The 23,063-nt window shown below is 41.6% G+C and overlaps 1 protein-coding gene across 1 annotated transcript in view; it reads left to right on the forward strand.

The window, feature by feature from the left end:
- Positions 1-23,063, forward strand: part of ITGA2 (integrin subunit alpha 2) — a 114,751-nt gene that overhangs the window by 79,559 nt on the left and 12,129 nt on the right. The window contains exons 21-29 of the mRNA XM_090038060.1: positions 2,815-2,907; positions 4,699-4,775; positions 5,885-5,968; positions 8,505-8,607; positions 11,626-11,736; positions 13,119-13,223; positions 14,251-14,364; positions 16,911-17,000; positions 20,349-20,465. Of these exons, the coding sequence (XP_089894186.1) occupies positions 2,815-2,907; positions 4,699-4,775; positions 5,885-5,968; positions 8,505-8,607; positions 11,626-11,736; positions 13,119-13,223; positions 14,251-14,364; positions 16,911-17,000; positions 20,349-20,465 (894 nt within the window). The remainder of the gene's footprint in view (positions 1-2,814; positions 2,908-4,698; positions 4,776-5,884; positions 5,969-8,504; positions 8,608-11,625; positions 11,737-13,118; positions 13,224-14,250; positions 14,365-16,910; positions 17,001-20,348; positions 20,466-23,063) is intronic.

Below are 23,063 nucleotides of genomic sequence, written 5' to 3' on the forward strand. Positions count from 1 at the left end.
ATGAAACCATCCTGGCCAAGTGTCTATCTAAACTTCTCTTGAAAATTTCCAGGGATGGAAATTCCAGTCTTTAGGTACCTGTCCAATGCTTGACCACACTTATAATCAGGAAGTTCCTCCTAATCACCAACCTAAATTTCTTCGGCTCCTAGTGCTTTTCCCGTATCAAATCACCCCATAGTTTTCTCTTCTCCAGACTAAATAACCTAGTTCTTTCTTATGTTCCTCATAAGTCATGTTTTCCAGGCCTGTAATCATTTTTGTCATTCTCCACTGGACTTTTTCCAATCTATCCACATCTTGCCTTATCAGCAGGGATCCTGGTTTTCTCTGATAAAAAAAAAATTTCCATTTTTTTATTTAAAAAAGTAACCCAAAAGTAACTATATATATATAGAGAGAGAGAGAGACAGAGACAGAGACAGAGACGGAGAGAATATGAATGAATGAATCACGGAAAAATGTGGAATTTGGTTTACTTTTTTAAATCCAAAAATTGGAGATTATTTTTTATCAGAGAAAACCAGGATCCATAGATTCATAGATGTTAGGGCCAGAAGGGACCTTAGTAGGTCATCAAGTCTGACCCCCTGCCCTGGGTAGGAAAGAGCACCTGGATCAGACAGCCCCAGCTAGGTGCTTGTCCAGTCTTCTCTTGAAGACCCCCAAGGTATGGGAGAGCACCACCTCCCTTGGAAGCCCATTCCAGATTCTGGTAGCCCTTACTGTAAAGAAGTTCGTCCTAATGCCCAACGTAAATCTACTCTCTGTCAATTTGTGGCCATTGTTCCTAGTTACTCCAGGGGGTGCGCTCGTAAATAGAGCATCGCATATTCCCTGCTGCCCTCCCCTGATGAATTTATGGGCAACCACAAGATCACCTCTCAGCCTTCTCTTGCAAAGGCTGATGAGATCTAGGTCCCTCAGTCTCTTCTCGTAGGGCCTTGCCTTCAGGCCTCTGACCATACGAGTGGCCTCCTCTGAAACCTCTCGAGATTCTCTGCATCCCTCTTGAAGTGTGGTGCCCAAAACTGGAAGCAGTACTCCAACTGCAGCCTGACCAGTGCCACATAGAGGGGAACTACCAGCTCCCTGGACCTATTCATTATGCATTTGCTAATGAATGATAAAGTGCAGCTAGCCTTGTTGATCACTTTATCACATTGCCCACTCATGTTCATCTTGGAGCCAACTATGACTCCAAGATCCCTTTCCACTGCTGTGCTGCTGAAAAGGTCATCCTGCAGCCTGTAAGTGTGTTGGTGGTTCTTTTTGCCCCGGTGCAGCACTTTGCACTTGTCTTTGTTGAACTGCATCCTATTTCGTTCTGCCCATTTTTCCAACCTGTCCAGATCCACCTGGATCTGTTCCCTACCCTCTGCTGTGTTAACTTTGCCCCGTTATTTGGTATCATGTGTGAATGTGGACAGGGCACTCACTACGACCTCATCCAAGTCACTGATGAAGACATTGAACAGCACTGGTCCAAGGACCAAGCCTTGTGGGACTGCACTGCCCCCATCTTTCTAGGTCAATATCAACCTGCCCACCACCACTCTCTAGATGCGACCCCTAAGCCAATTTGCCACCCACCTGACTGGATAATCATCTACATCACAGCCTGTCAGTTTATTTATGAGAACAAAATGTGTCTAAGCATTTTGTGACCTGATCATAAAAAAGTCAAGGTTAGTCAGGCAGGATCTACCTACAATGGACCTGTGCTGATTTCCTTTCAGCATTATTTCCTCTGCTGGGCTCCCACAAATGTGATCCTTAATGATTTTTTTCCAGAGTTTTCCCAAGAATAGAGGTGAGATTAACTGGCCTATAGTTTCCTGGTTCCTTCTCCTCTCCTTCTTGAAAATAGGGACCACATTGGCCCTTTTCCAGTCCCCTGGGACCTGACCAGAGCACCATGAGTGCTCGAACAGCTGTGCCAGTGGCTCTGCTATGACACTAGCCAATTTCTTCAGCACTCTTAGATGAAGTTTATCCGGCCCCACTGATTTGAACACATCCAGCCCCTCCAGGTGCCCCTTCACTAAGTCTGTGCTAACAGTTGATGGACTGGTGTCCCTCCTATGTCTATCTACAGTCCAGTTGGGAGATTTGTATTGGTCTGTGTCTAGGAATACAGATGCAAAGAACTCTCTGAAGGGCTCAGCCTTCTCCCCGCTCTGTCACCAGTTGCCCTAGTTTGTCCTGTAGGGGTCCTATGCTATCCTGCACCTTCCTTTTCCTCTCTATATACCTGAAGAAGGACTTTTTGTTGTCCTTAATTTTTGTTGCCAGCCTAAGTTCTAATCCTGCTTTCGCCTTCCTAACTGATTCCCTGCAAGTGCGAGCCAGGGATGTGTACTCCTCCTTGGTAGCTACCCCTTGTTTCCACAGCCTGTATACCTCTTGCTTTGCTCTTAGGCTTTACTGGACTTCTGTGTTCAGCCAAGAGGGCTTCTTAGCCCCTTTGCTCCCTTTTATGTGCAATGGGATTGTCTCCTTCTGTGCCCGTAGAATCTCTCTCTTGAAGAACGACCACCCTTCCTTGACCCCCATTTCACCAATGCGCTTGAGCTTTAATGCCTCACTAACTAAGCCTCACTAAATAAGCACATCCCTGCTTATCAGTGCCAAACACAGTGGAAGAATCACTTCCCTTGTTTTGCAACACATTCCTCTTAACCCAACATGCTGCTGGCTTTCTTTTGCAACACAAGCACACTGATGTCACATTGAAAAAACAGTGCAAGTAAGTGTCTAGTCTTGTATCAAAAGCTAATGGCTAATATGGCTTTTCTATTTTTTTTTCTTCAGGGTGATGGAACTGAAGTTTCATGTCAGGTGGGCATTGCCCAGGAATCAGTCATCTGCCAAGTCGGCTATCCTGTTTTTAAAGAAGGAGAAAAGGTACCACTCAGATTTCATATATCAACACATTTGTAGTAATACCCACCACAGGTATGTCCTAACATATTAGTGGTAAATGTTTTCTCATTAGAGTAAGGTTCAGTTCAGATCACTGATAGTAGCAGTCAAAGGCTGGTGATTCTACACAGTTTGGGAGAGAAGCACTTAAGCTACCTGCTTCTCCCTACCTCCTGGACAATGGCTGAAGTCTCTACACGCAGCAATCGGTGTGTAGCTCTCAGAGCACAGGGTTTGAGAGCAGAAATTCCCTGATCTTAACAATGTTCTCCCCTAAGAACTGAATGGATTCTCACGGGGGATTCCTTCTGACTGAGCCACTGGTGACACGGAGACTTGCATGGGTCTGATTTTATAGACCCGCTTCCAACCTGCACCAATATTATACAACCAGACCCAAACTTGCAACCCATATGAGCAAGTCTTCTTACCCATGGACTGACCTGACCTGCTTTAGTCAAAATCATGACCTGATCCGCACTGCTAACAGAAGTGGAAAAATAATCCCGCATTTTCCCAGAAGCAGTAGTGTGTTAATTCAACCCAGCTCCACAGTGTCTGTATATATTGGTCACTTCAACGGGGCATTTTGGCACTTTTATCTAATAGCTGATTCGATCAGTTATTAGATAAAACCACCAAAAAAGCGCTGCTAAAGCTCTTGATCTGGCCATATGTTTGGTAGATGCTGACAACGTGGAAAAAAAAAACCAACACACTTTTTACCAGAAGAAGCAGCATGTTAGCGTTCAAAATGGCTGCGAAGGAGATTAAACAAAAGATAGGGTGTCACACCCTGATCTATCTTTTGTTTGATCTCCTTCACAGCCGTTCTTCCTTCTTTGTTTGAGCTCATTCACATTGCTGCTTTGGGTAAAACGTGGTGTGTTTTTTTTTTCACACGTGGTTTTTTTTTTCCACATCTGTCAGCATCTGGTGGTTTACCTAACCTGCGTCTAACCTGAAAAATTTCTTTTTCAGATCAGCACCCAAACTTCAAAATGTGAAGTAATTTACATTCCCACCTAAACCAATGCATTTTGCGGGTCACCTGTGGGTACTGGCAGATACCCAACCCAATGCAGGACTCTATGGTGACTCCCTTTCCAGGACTGTACATAATACTTGCCTATAAGCAGTGCTGCCATGACAGGAGATAGTACCTCAAGCATCTTGAGGATATATCCTGTAACCTATTTACATAGCATAAATCTCATTATATACAGCATCTTGGTTAGCTTTAATCTTCTCCATTATTCTTTAGGGAAGGAAATAAATGGCCTTCCCAGCCCCTAAAGCAGTCACTTGCAGCAATGAGAACTCACTAAATAGAATAGGAACATGCCTTCTCTGCAGGAGAAAAAGCCCTTGCTGAATAGCCTATAACCCATGTTTTTAGCAGCTTAGAACAAATTGTTATGGATGATAGCCAGCAGAATGGATACAGAAGCAGAATGGATGCTTAAAAAGTAAATAACCAAAACTTCCCTGAAATGCTGCTGTTGCTGCTGTTTGCAGCTAGTAATTACATCACTGTGTTTTAAAATGTGCAAATTGTTAGTGTTTGCAGAATGATACAAGAAGCTGCAGGTGAAAATAAGAACAAAGCAATGCTGCAGGTAGGATGAAGTCATTACGGCAGACAATAACATGCTACAATATTCTAATGTATAGCTCAAACTCTAGAAGTTTGTACAGACATAAATATAATGATAATTATTTGAAAGCACTTTAAATTTCTTGTATAATTTGTTGGTTTTGTCTTTTGTTTAGGTATCTTTTGATATTAGCTTTGACTTCAACCTCAAACATCTTCAGAACACATCAGCTATACATTTTCAGGCATTGAGGTAAAATATATTACCTTATCTACCCAAATCCAAGACAATCCTGAATTTAAGATGACCCCCCAGTAAGTAGATTCTATACATGGAAAATGTATAAATTTGTCATAATTGTCCATGTATAGAATCTAATTATTGCAGAATTGTCTTAAATTTGACCCCTCCCACATGACTGCAGGTGGTGGAGGGATAAGCAATTAGGGGGCTATAAAGGAACACGCAATAAGTGAGTGGTAAGGGCATAGGTGGTGGGGAAGTCAATAGGGGGGGCACATGATAGGACAGGCAGTGGAGGAAGCAGTAAGGGAGCAGGCAATGGGGGAAGCAGTGGGAGAGGGGCAGTAGGGGGCAGACAGGTGGTTGGCGGAAAAGGTGGCTTGCCCCAGGCTGCCTGTCTCCCACCCTACTAACCCTTCCTTATACCTGCCCTCCCTCACACAGCCTCAGACCCCCACTCCCTGTTGCCCTGCTCCTCAGGCCATTTCAGTGCCTCCCTTCCCACCCCGGCAGCCTCAGGCCCTTGCTCCTCTTCACCCATTTTACTCCTGAAACTTCTGTCTGCCTCCTGCCTCTCCTCTTACCACCCATGCTTCAGCACTGGGAAGCTTTGTTCTCACTGCTGCCTATGCTGGAAATCCAGCACAGCTGCTACGGGGCCAGACTGGGGCCATATTCCATGCTCCAGGCTGCAGTGGAGATGGAGCCTGCCAGTGCCAGACCAAAGGGGAGCAGGCGTGGGACATTGGGGAGTACAAGCAGTTTGAGAGAAAGATGGAGGAGGGAGCCCAAGGCTGCTGGAGAGAGAGGTATGGGTTGCAGAAGCAGCAGCAACTCCAGCCCCAACATGAAGTGAGCGTCTCCCCTCTACCCCCCAGTGCCTTGTACTCAAATCCAAGATGAGAGGCTTCCCTCCCATGTTAAATGAAGGAGAAAAAAATCTCATCTTGGAATCGAGTAAATATGGTATTATGTAATTATTTAATTTTTAATGCACACCCACCAAGGAACTGTTTGAGCTAAGAAAAAACAATAACATTACTATTACTGCAAGTATAATTATTTTTTGGACATTATAATTGTGTCCTGAGATAATAAATTATGCTTTCGATGAACAGTGAAAGTAAGGAAGACCGAGAAACAGACAATCAAGTCAGCCTATCAATTCCCCTGCGGTATGATGCTGAAATTCACCTCACAAGGTATGCTGAATAAAGAGAGTTGAAGGAATTCTGTCAAGGCTGCCATAGAAAATAGAATTGCCTCTGAGTATTGCCATCAGGACCCAGATACACTATCATCTTTTTTGGCAGTTGTAAGAAACTGTTGCTTGGTCAATGACATCAGACGTTTTATTCTTTTCCTTTAATACTTTAAAAAGAAAAAATTCAGCAGATGATTTCCTTTGCTTGTGAACAAGGGGAACATATAAAGGACTGTGACTTTAAAGCTTAAACTGTTGTAATGAGAACAAAAGAAGCAGTTAAGACTATTGTGAGTACTTTGCCTGTCACATAGGCCCAGGAAGGGATAAGTAGAGGAAGCCTTCAAGGGCTGTACCTCATTTTGTTGTAAAAAAGGAAGACAATACTGAAAGGAATTGCCCCACGGAGAACTTGGTCCAGTAGTATAACTAAGCCAGGGTGACTGGAGCAGCAGCCCTGGGCACCAACTTTGTTGGCACAGGACAGAACTAGCCACTGCGGCAGCAATGGCTGGGCAACATTGTTGCAATCATCATGGTGGCAGCTCACACTGCTCCACGTGTCATGGCTGCCCCTGGCGTGGGACTGCCCTGCTTGGCCAGTAGGGAGTGGACAGGATCTGTGGGGAAATTGTGCTCTCTGAGTATAGAGAGTCCAAGTGGGACTAAAGAAATGATCCTCACCCAAAGAATGCTGAATAGTAGCTTCCAGGATTTGAGGGGATTTATAGAGAATCACAGAGCATTAATCAAATTCAAGCAAGCCCAAATGATAGCCTTTCTGCAGGAACTGGACAATGCCATAAAGTCTTATAGGATTAATATACAGAGGTGAAACAGAAATATTCCCAGGCTGTGGAGGAGTTAAAAGAACAGTAGGGCCAAATGGATAGCAACAAACTTGGAGAGAACAAACCAGCAGTGCCTACTTCAGGAAAAGGAGCCAGGCAAGATTCAAGATTTGCCAAGACTGATCTCAAACTGAAGTGGGAGCAGCTCCTAGGAGAGAAGACCCATTATACTCATTGCTTAACAGAGCAGGGCTATCTAGAGGTAGTGGCTTGAGAACAGAAGGCAAAACCTCTCTCTGAACTTTGGAAAAAGCTAGAGAACAGAGCTGAATAGTAGCCACACAGCAAGAGATGGTGATGCAGAAGGAAGTAGAATACGTGTGCATGTGCATCCTGGATAAGGACAGTGGACACTAGAAAAGGACATCAGAGAATAGAAGAGAGCCACTGCTGTTCACAAGGACTAAGCTAAAGATCAGGTGAACACAGAGGTAGCAAAAAAAAATCCCCAAATTAGTAGCTATGGCAGTAACTGCAGTAAGTCCAAAAAAACAAGACAATACTGAAGGATACATACAGACTTAAACCATCTAGTCTCATTAACTGGAAGATACCAGCAGGAACTTGCTGCCTGAGAAGAGGCCAGGCAGAGGATCCCAAGCAGTCCTAATTAAGGAAAAACAAGGTTTACAATTTCAGGTTGCATTTCTGGACAGTGACAAAGTAGGATTTGAGATACAGATCAAGAGCATGTAAGAGTCACTCCTAGAAAAGTGAATCAGCCTAAAAGAGATCTGAAGGAAAGAGAGGCCCTGGTCTCTTCGACATTTTCCCTGGGGTTGGGTAAAATCTTAAGAGGAGAATATGAAATAAGTTGTATAAACCCTATCTTAGCAGAGAGGTGGTTAATGGAAGCTCAAGTGCCTATTTAACAACTATGGCTGCACTTGGAAACAGGTCACTGAGTCAGTAAATCTGCTGTAGAGGACTTGGCTTTCTTTTAACAGAGCAGAGGATGGGTCTTGGGAAAACTTGTATCTGGGAGCTAGTTCTTGGTTTAAGCCCTGAGAAAATGGCAAAAAGCCCATTTCTGTTTTGCAAGATGAAACAGGAGACTGAAAACACACCCAGAAATACCAGAAATTCAAGCCCTGAAGTCAAATGCTTCAGGAAAATGCTGAAGTCAAATTTTGTCTGTTCGGAGTTTTCAGGAGGAGCCCAGGTATATTGAGAAACAATACTGAGAAGGGCAGTATGTTGGGGGACTTCACTTCTGGTGTCCTGGAATTTCTGATCAACTGGGACAACACTATGCATGTCTTCGCTGGAGGGTGGAGTCTCACAGAAAGGGCAGACTGCTGCAAGGACTACATAGCCAGCAGCAGGGAACACCAAGCAAAGGCAAAAGGCTGTGGCACTATGCCTAAGCATGCGGGGATTAAGTTGGGCAAAGAGATGCTCTTCAACTTCCCTCCATTTCCTTGTATTCCCTTACTGCACTATGCTTTATGCATTCGCTTGCAATTTAGACTCCAGTAAGATTTTTTTATTTCTTAAACAACTTTCCAAAATCAAATTTAAAGCAAGGGTATAAAGGGTATATCTGAGTTTCCCCTGATTATGCTTCTGAACTCTGATTTGCTGTTTTATAATAAGCCAAGAAACAATCAGTTACATGGAATATTTGAATATATTTTAATAGCACCTGCCACATTAAAATATTGTTTTCTGGTTGTTCACCAGGCTTACCAACATAAATTTCTATGAAATATACTCTGATCACAATGTTCCTTCCACTGTGAATAATTTTGAAGAGATTGGCCCTGCATTCAATTTTTCAGTTAAGGTTAGTAAATATTTATAAAGTTAATACTTAGTGTTGCCTTGCCACCTGTACTGTGTATCCACAGGTCAAACAAAATGAGGTCTTTGGTGTTTTACTCTGTGTGAGTCAGTCAATGATGAATATGAGTCTAAGTAACTGAACAGTGATAGCTTCACCTCCCTATTTCGCAGCTTTCACTGGTTGAGCAGTAAGATTCCCAGTTAGGGGAGGTTTGTCACTGCTAGCACAGGCCCAGATCTTGTGAGACTTATGTGCTTAACACTATACCCTTGTATGTAATCCCACTGAAGTGAGTATCAGATCTACAAACTCGAGTCAGTGTAACTGTTCAGAGTACGTAAAGTGAAATGCATGCATTAAGTTTTTACAGGACTTGGGATATGGAAATATAAATGATTGTTTTGTTTTGTTTTGTTTTAGTAAAGTTAAGTGCTCTCAATAGGTAATAAATTGAATAACCGCAGTTGTTACACAGCTCTGAAAAACGTAGCTTGAACTTGGAGGAAACCTGAATTAGAGAGGCAGCAATTATTAAAGGAATGTGAATGAGCTGTATTGACTAGCGGCTGTGACAGAACATTTGCTTTATGCAACTACAGTAAAAGCTCTGTTATCCAGTATCTACAGGGAATGGGGGGGTCCCAGTTAATCAAATATGCTGGTTCTCTGAGAGTTATAATTACAGGTTTTTTCAAGAAAGAAACTAAGCTATTTTAACTATGATATAACAACTTCTAATATTTTAACTATGATGTAAGGAATAATATAGTAAATAGCATACTGTACAATTACTGCCCCTCAGCTGCTTCTGAAGGCACCTTGGGATTAGAGGTTGCCTCAGAACGTGGCTCTGCTTCAGACCATGGCTCTTCTTGAGGATCATCAACATCAATAGTAATATCTGATGCTTGACACAAGCTGCCTGGATCCTTGACAAAAGCTGCAGAGGCTCTTTGAAGCAACCTGCGGATGTCTGCCTGCCTGCAAGTCAGTTGCCTGTTTTTCAGGAAACTGTTGTGAACAACATGAAGTTGCATCACTTCCTGAGCAAAATAAGACAGCTGCTCAGCAAATTTCAAGACTGTTTCCAGACATTGTGCAGCCAGAGCCCAATCCACTTTAGTTTCTTCACTGTGGTCTTCTTTTTCTTCTGAGTCTTGTTCAGGTGCAGTAGCTCTCTCAGGATGCACAACCTTTTCTATAATTTCAGCATCAGTAAGGGTTTGTGCAACATCAAGGTCTTGATCACCGTTTACCCACTCAGTATCTTTGAGTTTAGTGAGTGGGTTAGTGGGGTCAGCATTTTGAAGGATATCAGGAATCTCTTTTAATGATTTTTTTCTGTCTCACATTGCAACCTGCAAATTCTTCTTCATCAGAAGATCCGTCTGCAAACATCATTGCTACCCACATTTTTCTCCAAGCCTTCCTTAAAGTTGTACTCTTCACAGCACACCAGGCACATGCCACATTGAAAATTGCATTGTTAATCGTGTGCTGCGACTGAAATTCTTGGAGACTGCCTTCATAGTTGAGTAGCTTCCTCATAAAATCTCTTCTGTAGATGGATTTCATGTTTTTGATCATTCCCTGATCCATGGGCTGTATGAGTGATGTGACATTTGCAGGCAGGAAGATGGTAAGGATATTTCCAGACACTAACTCTTTTTCATGAGGGTGAGCACCACAGTTATCTAAAATTAGAATAAGTTTTGTGTCTTCTGGCTTTCAGATGCTCTTTCACTGCTGTTACAAAGACATGGTGAAACCAATGCAAAAATATTTTCTTGTCCATCCATGCATTACCTTGTACTCAACAGGTAGATGAGCAACACCCTTGAATGCTCTTGGTTGTCTGAATTTTCCCACCACTAGCAGCTTGATTCTGTGTGTGCCCGCTGCATTTCCACACATAAGCACAGTCAGACGGTCCCTGCTCTGCTTAAAACCAGTTGCACCAACCTTACCTGCACCAGCCAGGGTAGAAGTTCACAAGTAGTGCCCAGAAAGGCCAGTTTCATCAGCGTTATAGATCTGCTCTGGGGTTATGCCATGTTCCACAACCAATTTCTGGAAAAATGCACAATATTTTTCAGCAGCCTCATGATCAGCAGATTTTTTTTTCTCCAGACACATCAAGCCTTCTGATACCATGGCCAAGTTTGAAGCAAGACAACCATCCATCTGAAAAAAAAAAAAAGAAGGCCTCAGTCATTCCCATTTGTTGATAGAAGTATTTTGCTTTTTTGATCAGTATTGGGCCAAGAATTGGAGCTCCCTCTGAGTGTTTTAAGGCAAACCATTCATATAATATCTTGTCTAATTGTTCTAATTTTGGTTTGTGCAGAGTACGGCGTTGCTCAGTTGCTTTACTTCAGAATTCGTCATGAACTGGAGTAAATCTGATGTCGTAGATCATAGACAAGCCGACATTGAATTTCGGCATCAACCTGTTCCTGTTCTCTCCTTTCTCCAAACACTTAATTATGTCCAATTTCTGTGTAATCATCAAAACAACACACTTTCACTTCTGTCCTCTGCTTGTTGATGAAGTATTGGCAGCCATAGTTGCAGGATGGGTGAGATATTCAGCAATAAAGTCACAGCACAAGCACAAGCTCAACATAATCACAGCGCGATCACAATGGCGGATGAGGCTGTCTTTAGTGACACCACTTGGCAGCATCCTGAACGGCAAGATGCCGTCTGTGACAGATGCTGGTTAATAGAGAATTCTGGGTGGTAAAGTGCCAGATAACGCAGCTTTTACTGTAATAAAAATTTTGCTTAGAAAGCAACCAGGGATTCAAAATTATATAGCATATGTTGTTTACATGTATTGATGCTGTAATGCAATTACTGCCTGGAGATAAAATATTAATGGAGAAAAATATTACAGCAGCAAAAGCTGTTCAGATCTTTAACCAGTCTTGGGTTATGACTGCCTTGCTGTAATTAACTAACTTGTATTTTCTTAATTCTAAATACAACTAAATTAACTAGTTATTTGCTGTGCAGGTTACAACGGGAAGTGTTGCAGTAAACATGGCATGTGTAAAAATCCATCTTCTAGAACTGACTAAGGAAAACAGTTTGCTGATGTACCTAACTGCAGTGGATACAGACCAGGTAGAGAACTTAATCATGTAAAATTTACACTATAACCTGTGTAATAAATATAATCTAGACTGTGATACAGGAGGTGAGATCCATGGGCAGAACATCAACAAGTAATCATTGTGTCACATCCAGGGTTGCCAACCCAAGAGTATTTTTTTCCTAAGAATCTGCAAACTTTATTGACAAACTTTTTTACTGAAATCAGTTTGTACTGATATCTGGTTTACATAATGTAAGTGTAACCCTTCTGCCAGGTCCTGGATGGCAGTAACAAGGGCCAGGTTCAAATTTAAAGATTAAACACCAACTTTCCAAATCTGGCTCAAGCACCCACCCAGAAACGTAGGAAAATAAATTTTAACTGAGTGTTGGATTTATAACGGGGGGTGGGGAGGGAAGACAAATACAGAACCTTAAGAAAGTGAAACTCAAACAGCTAATAGTCTCAATCACTAGTCAACCAAAACTGGGGAGCTAACACCTAAACCAATCCACTGGGAAGGGAGACTTACCGGAGGCTGCCATTCAGGGGCACCACCACCTCAGACTGTCCAGGGCCTGCCTTCAAGGCAAGCATCCATTATAGACAAGCGACAGCTGACAGAATGCAGCCAAAGCATGTGTCTCAATTTCTTAGGGACAGCTCAGTTTTTTTACGGACAAATATTTTTAGCCCTTTTTTTAGGGACAGTCTGTAAATTTATGGACATTGGTCAACCCTGGTCACATCTGAGAGTGTACTTCATTGTTTGTACTGATGCTATGCCTTTACAACTTCAGAGGGAGGGAATGAAAGAAAAGATGGTCTAGTAATCAGGACACAAGATCAGCACTTGGGAGATCTGGGCTCACATTCCTGCTGTCACAGGCTTTCTGTATGATCTTGGGCAAGCTGCTTAGTTGTTCCATGCCTCATTTTCCCATCTGTAAAAATGGAAGCCAAAGATGAGACGAACCTTGTATGAGTGGTGGTAGATCTGACTGTCAGAGGTCAAAGAATCTCTGCCTCAGTAAAACTGGTATTTTCTGAAACACTTGCCACATGTATGTTCCAAAAAAATAGGGTCCACGTACTTGTTTAGATAAAGCTCTCCAAACATTACCTGCCTTACATATAGGGAATAGTCATGTAACTCCTCAGCTGGGTCCTCTTCCAAATTGTGAGTCAGTCTGAAATTTTTAATAAACATAGATTTTAGAGATACCAGATTTATTTCTTCATGAAAATCATTTAATTTCTGAATTGTAAAAACAGTCATTATTTATATCCGTAACGATCTAACATTGCAGCTGTAATACTAGTAGTGACCACCATCTGGCAAACTTGTCATAGTAATGTGCATAATCATGATTATGGTTCCATCCCATATAATATAACAATTTCTTTCTAGACCCAGGGTGTCACATGCAGTGCAAACATAAATCCATTGCAAATAGGAAAAACACCTTATTCAGCTTCTTTCAAGAAAGAAAACTTCAGAGCTGCAAAAGAATTGGTGAGATAAAGCTGGGACTCTGACCTTTGTATGTTCCCGATACAACACTATGAGCTGCATAGGCAGATCTTTCTTAATGCCAGTGGCACTCCACATTGACAGTGCAGGGTCAGGGCTATCATTTGTACTACTGCTGTTTTCCTCTTCTTGTCCAAGTATATTTTTCTATTTTTAATTTCTATAATTAAACTGTTTCCATAGTGACCATAGCCTCTTTGTATACTCTGTGTGTGTCAGAACAAGTAGCTCTTTTTGAAGAACTATCTCTAGCATTCCTTGCAACTCGCTCAGCATGGTCTTTTTGTTCATATTTGTCCAATCTATATTAGATTTTCCTATAGAAACCATTTGACCATTACAACTGTACTAAGTTTGTTGTTCAGATATTACCACAGTGTAGTCACTAATGCTGAATAAATTAATCTGAATGTAATTGTTAAATGACTAGAAAATATATGTTCATATGACATTAAGAAACATGTGAAATGACTCCACTTTCTGGAGGAGATCTATAGGTAAGGTGGGTTTGTATGTGAATATGAGCAAGTATAAACTTACATGGCTTGTTCTGCATCTACCTTACAGATGAGTAAGGTGCTTTATTTATCAAAGCTACCAGTGCAGCATAACTCATAAATTTGGACACAATAACAAGATAAGAGGCTATGTAACCCAGGGACAAAAGTATAAAATTACTCACCTTTCTGGTTTTTCCCCCCTGCTTTTTCTCCCTCCCTTCCCTGCTCTAGCTTGTGTTTTCATAATTTCCGCCTGTTTATGTTCTCACTGACATCCTGTCACACTTTTAGATTCTTTCATTGCTTGAAGTCTCAGAACAACAGTTCCCTGTGCCTGAAGAAAGGTGACTGCGCCCAAATGCTTGCAAAGAACTTTTTTCCAACTACTCAGTTGGTCTAATAAAAGATATCACATCTACCCAAAGAACTTTGCCTGCCTAGATTGCAACTATAGTATTCATTAATGTGAGAAGTGCTTTTTAAAATCCTAATATTTTCTCCTCTGATAGAACTGTCAGAATGCACAGTGTACAACAGTTACATGCTGGCTGAGAGACCTCAGGATGAAAGGAGAATATTTTGTAAATGTGTCTGCTAGGATATGGAATGGGACCTTTGCAGCTGTAAGTATCAACCATATTTTACAGGGAGTAATTATATGTATTATATATACTTATACCTATTGTACACCTAACCAGGCACCGACTCCATGGGTGAGCAAGCTCAATCACCTCCCACCAAAAAAAAAGTGTAGTGGGTGCTGACCACACACACAGCAACACTTGCAGATTTTTTTTTTTTTAAATAAAGAAGCAGCAGTGCATTTACTGGAAGAAGCAGTGCATTACTACTTCTTTGACCCAGCCTGTAAAGATTGGGCACTTCAGTGGGGCTTTTTGGCTCTTTAAGCTAAAGCTGATTAAATCAGCTATTAGATAAAAGTGCCAAAAAAGCCCCACTAAAGTGCCCAACCTGTACAGATACTGAAGAGCTGAGTTGAAGTAATGTACTGCCTCTGGGCATGCCTGGAGCTCAGCATGGGAACACATCAAGTTAAAAGTAAAGCACTAAAGCACTGGGTTTTGGGTTTGGTTTTTTTTACATCTACATGCACCCACCAGGGGAAAAAAAGTCAGCACCTTTGCACCTAATTGTATTTTGTATTGTTTTGTATTTTTGAAACTTTCGTATTTTTGAAAGACTATCTTTGTGTGGAAAGCTCTTTTCTTGTCTTCTATGAAGTTGTTAACAATTCTGTGTAAAAATGCATTTGAAGCTGAAATAAATATGAAGTCTGCATTAATAAAACCATTAAATTACTAAATAGCAAGATATGAACCCTGTAAGATAGGTGTCACACCCGCATAGGGTGACACAGATCTTCTGGCACATGTACACTCAATCTGCCAGACAGTCCTGCAAGCTCAAATAACCACAAACTACAGTTTTCAGACCTGAGAGTGGAGAAAACACTACAGTGTAGTTGTATCAAATTTGCAATCCCATTGCTTTTACCTTGCTCTTACCTTCTGAACTGCTGTATACCTATATAGTATTTGTTCTAAAGTAATTTAAAAGTAGCAAAACTCCAGAATGTGATGCTGGCAGAGCTGCCATTTTTCTTCTCCAGAAAAGTTATGCACACCAAATAAAGCATATAAAAAAACCTTCTGTTTGTTCTTTAATGGGCCACTGTTAAAGAAACGGGCCTCAGATTGAAATTATGGTATGCTTAAAAACATCCTTTAAATAAATAATCTTAACTACCAGGTCTCAAGCCCTATCATGTCCACCAAGACCAAATGCTAATCATGCCCTCTAAAATGAAACACTGTTTGTTTCTCAGCTAGGCAACCAAGCAAAACTATCCCGGTGCTCTCCTGTGCCTGTGATGTCAGACAAACCCAAAACACTTTCAACCTTCTGCCTGCCGAGCCTTGTGGCTAAGTACTGACATTTACAAGCCAGAATATTGTAATATTCTGTCCATAAAATAAAAAGGTCAGACATAGTAATATCCTTATGCAAGTGTATGAAGGAAGTCTGGTAGCTTTCTTACTGCCCTCTCTGAGAATGCGCTTATTTTTTCTTGAGAGTCAAATCAAGAACACTTGGATTTTGCTCCACTTACACAAAAAGTAGGAACTTTAATAAAAGTGAGGGCAAGAAGACAGGGGAGCAGACAATGTGTGCTTCTCTGTAGAATAAATTTTTCACTGTTGTAATTTTCCTCATCTCACAACCTTGCCTCCATATCCTCCTCTCAATTGTCACTGTTCTAACACAATGTGCCCCAGTATCTTTTTTTAGTTAAAATAACTGATTGTCACTGGATATGAAAATGAAGCCAGGTGTGTTTGTCCCTTTGAAGCAGGGACAAGAGACAGAAAGGTGCACTTAGGTTAGGAGTCAGCAGTAAATGAGAGAAAAAGATTCTGGCAGAGATATTATGGACTGTTCACCCCATCTGCAATAGTTCTTCTGTTATAGGAGGCTTTTACTTGCCTTCCTCCTCTAACATCAAACAGAGTATCTTTGTTCTGCCTATAGTATAAGGCAAGTGTCACATAGAGCACAGCAGTGCTGAAGCAGCAATCTTTGAACTGCTACATAGGCTCCTAATACTGGAAGTATTAATGGAAGGTGAATGCTAAGTATCTGGCACATAGACAGAGTGAGGCAGATGACAGTGTGTGATAGGAAAAAGTGAGAGAGAGAAAAGCAGAAAGATTCTGAAGATAGTGCCATGGAAAGCATGCTCTTATTTTTCCACTTTTAAAGGCCAGAACAATTTCCCCAATCTGCTGTATGTTGTCCTGATCTTTCTTCCCTTTCTTCTGGTTCTGTGACCATATCCAATTAACTACAGATTCTTATGTATCTTCCATTTTGCCTGAATTGTATAATTAAAGGGTTTTTTCTCATTGATTGTCTTTTAAATTCTTAATTACAACAGGTGAGAATAGCAGTATTGATGTCCACATTTCTGGTCCACTTTTGCCTGACTTTCCTAGCTTGCTAAGATGAGAAATATAACTGTAGCATTCTTAATTCTGATTTTTTACTCTAGCTGTAAAATATCATTCAGTTGAGGAAAATTATATTGGCTATCTTCCTTACTGGTGTACTTGATTAGAACATGTTTTACAATTTCATGTTTCTATTGCAGTCAACTTTCCAGACCTTACAGTTGACAGCAAATGCAGAAATTGAACCACACAACCAAGACTTATTTGTAATTGGAGAGAACACCTTAACTGTAAGTGTTACACAAGCAGAAATGTTTCATTTATTTATTTCACTATATACCAATGCTAATATTTTGGTATTTTTTTTGTCACTGCGAGGTGTGCAGCAGGTCACAGAAATTGTATTACCCTCTTTAACCTCTATTACCAACTAAGCATTTTCATTCGCTTGGTTACATGCAATCTTGTAAATTCTAGAGTTGTTTAAAACCTTGATTTCATTTTATCAGTGTTCCTACAGATAGTGTTTAGTTAGTGTAGATGAGTTTGCACATCTGAGTTTTGTTTCAGTTTAGCTTCAAAACCACCAACAAAACATGGTAGGAATCTCCAAGGTTTCAACTAGTTTATTATGCACGTAAAAGTGTTTGAATTTCTGCACAAAAGAATAAATTGTCCAGGATTCATGAACTTCAGGAAATCTTTCACATACTCTTATTTTCATTTTTATTTGCATTTTTACATTTGAGTTTAATAATGAATGGTTTGCATGCATCAAATTATAATTAAGTATATACTATAACATGTTGCATAGCATTCTCTAGCAGCAAATGGATGTAGCAAAGATTTTTTAAGTGATTTTTCTCAAATGCTTTGGGTACACTGGTATGGTTATGAATATTTCCTCCCAATGATTTCATTCACTAAAATATAAATATTAAATAGTATTTAAAAATATTTTCTTGTAACAATACTCTGGAAATAGAAAAACACATCTGCCTCCCCTGGTGTACATGTAGCATGACACACACTATTTTTATATAGGACTAGCTAGTCAATCTAATCCATGAAAATGGACTGACTTTTCCAAAATCCAATCTAACCCATGAGAATGGACTGTCTTTTCCGAAGTCCTTGAGGACCAGAACGCTACTCGAGAAACAAGCTAGAAAGGGAATTGGATTACTCATGATGGTGATATGCATCAGCATACATTCAGAGCTACAAGAAAGTCCAATTAAATTGGGCCCTGGCAGGAAGGTCAGGGACCAGTTTATAGCTGAATTGGCTCAAGGCAGTCTTCAGCACAAGGCAAGATGATGCTCTGAATCGCACCTGGAGTTGTACAGGCTAGGGAATCCCCAACTAAGTTCCTTAATATCTAGTATTTTCTTGTCAACCTGTATAAAAGCCTGAAATTGAAATCCCTGCTAGGGACCTATAACTGTCTTGTGTTCAATAGAAGCCCCCAGGGAAGATTATGATGATGAGTTATTTAAGGTATTTTCACTTTATAAAATTGAAATTGTTTCAATTTCAGAACCAACAATCTGTTCATCAGTGTGCAAAGACAGTGTATCATTACTCCTTAGATGTAAATAAAAGATACACTATGTGAGCTCTTTTGTCTCAAATATAGACACCTGAGGTTTTAATCTTTTCTTAAAATGAAATTCCATTTTTGCCAAATAACTGTTTAGGTATAGCACCAGGAATCTAACAGTAAAACCTGTGTATTAGTAACCGATAAAAAAAACACCCAGAACCGAAATGCAAACTTTATTACAGTGGTATTGCAGAAATTCTAGATGAAATGCTAACTTCACTAGTAAGATTCCCATAAACTTCACTGAGTTTAGTGAAGCCAAATTTTGGCCTTCCTGAGATTTCAGATCAAATCTGTTCAGCTGACAACTAAAACATTTGTTCTGCTTCACAGCCTTTGAAACTCAAGCTAGATGCTTTCTGGCTCATGCATCAGGCATACAGATTTTGCAGGTGGGACTCTGTTCACAATATTCAGAACAGAATAGACCCTTGCTAACACTCCCTGAGCTGTGTTGGCTTCAAACAGCTCAAGAGAAGGAAAATATTTCACTGAAGGCAACGGCTTCATCCCTTGCTCAGTAGCCCTTCTCCCTATAGGAACTCTGAATACACCCTGACACCTGGGCAAGGGTCATTGTGTTGTGGTGCTGTCTATGGAGCACATGAGTTCCCTCCATTGCTCTAGGGTGGAAGTCTCCATTTGGCACAGGGCACATTTCCCTGGCAGGCCACAGTGACCATCTACTCCCCAACCTTTCCCACTTACCAGTGCAGAGGAGGGGATGTAGCTATTGTGCAGGCTGCTACCTTGGGTAGTTGGTACCTAATTATAGACAGTTCCAGCCTTGTGTCATCGTGAAAGCAGGTCACAATGTCACTTTAAGAGACTGCCTCTTTCACATGGTGACCTTTCAGAGTTGAACTGCTTTTAAAAGTTGACAGCTTGGGTATTCTTCCAGTGTCCATAACAGTTGTCACTGAACCTCACATGAATATAAAATAGCTTGAGTCCTGTTGTACATTAGAGAAGCGCAGTTTCGGTGTAATCAGATGAACTGAATTTATCCTTTGTTGCTGTGTGGAAAAGGTTTTTAGACATATTTGTGTGGGAAATATTTCAGATTTTTTCCAGTTAAAAAGAGGCTGCCAGTTGGAGGACAAAGTTCAGACTATTCACCTGCTAAAATCATTACTGTGGCCATTCTGTTTTAAAAAGCACAAAGGCTACTGCCGTGAAATGGATACACGTAGCCCCACCCAGTACAGCATACAACAGGCTTTCAACAGTAAATCTTAAATCACTGAGGCAGCAGGTCGGTGCGAGTTTCCCAGAAAGCTTGAGTTCAAATTGCATCAGAAGGTGCTGAGAGCAAGCAGCTCTAAGAGTATACAGTGCCATCTTGTTTTTTGTGAGAGTTAATAGCAGTGTATCAAAAAAGTGTTTCCACAAAGATTAATATTAACAAAATTTGGCAGTTTGTAAACCTTATATTACTATCTGTAGAGGTGCAATTGTACATGCCTATTTAATTAGCTGACCTAGCTCACTTTGATAGACATCACCTGGAAAGTGGTAGTGGGATTAGAGTGGTGTTGTAGCCGTGATGGTTCAGGTGGGGACTCTTCCATCAGTTATTTAGCTGAATTAGTAGAGGTCTATATTTTAAGGACATGGACAAACATAGCCCCAGTCCCAGGGGCAAATGTCCTAGAATATGACTATCTAGCAACAGTGCCATGTGCAGCACCCACCGGCAGTGTGCCAGGTCACTACAGAAAGATACTCTCTAGTAAAAGGAGGGGAAAATAATGAAGATTTTTCTTACTCTTGGTCCTATAGACTGTGAGGGGCCATCTCTTTGTTATGTATTTGCAAAATACTTAGCATAAATTGCTCTTATCCGTGACTGGGGCTGTTGGCACTACTGTGATATAAGTTAATACTTATTGACACCAGAGAATTGGGCAGGAGTTTTGGGCATTCTGCCAGCCTTTACTCCTGGAAATTGTGCAGTTTCTCCAAAGAAATAAAAGCTTGGATTAGATCTCCTTTAAATACGGTCAGTATTAACAGACACATGTTCTTTCAGATTCCAGTTACAATAATGAAACCTGATGAGAAAGCAGAGATACCAGTCGGTGTTGTGATTGGAAGTGTACTGGCCGGGCTCATACTGCTGTTAGCACTGGTTGCTCTTCTGTGGAAAGTAAGTAGCCATTTAGGGCACTTGAACATGTGACAGGGGTTTAATCCTCAAGGTTTTATTCTATGCCCCTGAATTGAAACAGTGGGTTTTTAATTGCCCCTGGGAGGCACTGACACTGTAGAAGGAATAACCAGGGGCGCCTGTAGCTCAGGGGCTGCTCAGCCCACAGACAACTTGCCCCCCAGCAGGCTCCACCAAAAAAAAAAAAAAAAAAAAAAGGAACAGACCCTTCACTGTTTCTGCCTTTAGCAGGCACCTGGGTCTAACCATTTTTTTTCCTGTGGAGCCTGCCCACCTCTCTCACAGCTGGGGGGTGAGCTGCCAGGGGGCCAAGCAGCCTCTGAGCTGCGGGGGGAGCAGGAGGGGGGGGATGGCTAGTTCTTCCCTCTGCAGTAGCAGCACTCCCCAGGGTGCCAATCCTTTTTTTGCTGCCCACCTCTCCCACAGCCAGGGGACAAGCTGACAGTTGATCCTAGCAATTTGCAAAATTGCAAACTAAACTACATTCAGATGTAGTTTAGTTTGCAACTATGCAAAGTCATTTAAAACCCCCAAAAATCTTTCATATGTGCACTGTGGCACCATTAAGCCACACAGTGACATTTTTGTTTTGTGTACATTCATGGCATCACATATACAAGCACCCTTATAGCTTCAAAAATAAACCAAAGGAAGACAGTTGTTTCATAAATGCAGCTTGAGTTGATTATCTTTGGAATTATGTTCTAATAAAGCAAAATAAAATTCTCCTACAAATTGCGATGATATTTTGCATTGGTTCAGGTCTTGCATGTGAGGATTTCAAACAAATGAAAAGAAAGTGAGCTAGAGTGAGAAAAAGTGCTAGCAGTGAGAGGATAGAGAGGGAAGGGACTGGCACAAAAGTGTTATCCAGAATCCCTTGTTTGGGGAAAGGCAGCAGTTTGTCCCAGCAGGAAAGCTTGGTACTTGAAGGGTTCCCTGGCACACCAAGACAGCAGTGCCCTGGGGAGCTTGTCAGCAGCATAGCTGCTTTAACATGTGATTGAACTAACCAGCAGTTTACTTTCTTGCTTTTTATGATTTGTATCTGGGGCCATACAATTCAGCAAACTAAACTTAAAGTCTATCTGGTGGGAGGATAAGTGAGTAAAGTCACATTTTGCATGTCCTCCTGTTATTCATTTTTAACCTTGAAAAATCTATTATATGAGATTCATCAGTTTTGGCTTTAGCAGCTCTAAGTAGTTGGGAATTTTAAAATATTTTTGGTGGTAGAAAATTCATCATTGTCATGGAATCATAAAAAGTAAGTCTGGAAGAGACCTCAAAAGATATCTGGTCCAAAGCCCTGCTCAGTGCAGGATCTTCCCTGTCTAAAACATCACAGACAAGTGCTTATCTAAATTGCTCTTAAAAGCTTTCAAGGATAGAGATTCCACAGCCTTTCTCAGTAGACTGTTCCAATGCCTAACTACTTTCATAATGAGGAAGTATTTCCTGATATCCAACCTGCAATTTAAGACCTATGCTCCTTCTCCCATCCTTTGCAACTACAGAGAAGAAAGAGTCTCTCATTCTCTATATAACACCATTCAGATGTTTGAAGACTGTTATCTAATTCCACTGGACTTTAGAAAATCAGATGTGATGTATTCAGGGAACTGATGGATAGGATCCCCTGGGAGGCCAATCTGATGGGGAAAGAAGTCCAGGAGAGCTGGTTGTACTTTAAAGAAACCTTACTGAGGGTGCAGGAACTAAGCACTCCAATATGCAGGAAGACTAGCAAGTATGGCAGAGGACTAGCTTGCCTTAGCGGGGAACTCTTCAGTGAGCTAAAACACAAAAAGGAAGCTTACGAGAAGTGGAAACCTCACAAATGACTAGGGAAGAATATAAGATCATTGCTCAGGTATGCAGGGATGAAATCAGGAAGGCCAAAGTGCAGTCGAAATTGCAGCTAGCAAGGGATGTGAAGGGTAGCAAGAAGGATTTCAACAAGTATGTCAGCAACAAAAGGAAAATCAGTAAAAGTGTGTGTCCCTTACTGAGTGCGGGAAGCAGCCTAGTGATAGATGATGTGGAAAAGGATGAAGTTCTCAATGATTTTTTTATCTCAGTCTCCACAGGCAGGGTCAGCTCTCAGGATACTGCACCTGGCATCATATTTTGGGGAGGAAGTGAGCACCCAGCAGTGGTTAACAAACAAGTTAGGGTCTACTTAGAAAGCGTAGACACGTACAAGTTCATGAGGCCAGAAGCAGGTGCGGATGGTGAACTGAGACTGGTCCCCATCTCCCCATGGGAATGGGGGGGATGGATGGATGGGTTTTGCAGCCAGCCAGGAGCGGGGTGGGGTTTACAACTGGCTGGGGGGAAGGGGTGCAGCTGGCCAGGCACTGTGGCCAGTAGCAAGGAGGCTGCAAACCCACCCACCCCCGACTGGCTGCAAACACCCCCGGCCCCCCACTGCCAGCTGGCTGCAAACTGGCCCCCCCTTCCCCTCCCCCCTCACTTCCATGGGACACTCCATCTACCCCACCAGTGTGAGTTCATCAGCCCAGATCTGGACAGATGTGATGTACCCCAAGGGTGCTGAGGGACTTTGCCAATGTG

This window comes from Crocodylus siamensis, chromosome 3 (assembly GCF_052110815.1).
Source record: "Crocodylus siamensis isolate JL-2025a chromosome 3, ASM5211081v1, whole genome shotgun sequence".
NCBI classification, from domain to species: domain Eukaryota; kingdom Metazoa; phylum Chordata; order Crocodylia; family Crocodylidae; genus Crocodylus; species Crocodylus siamensis.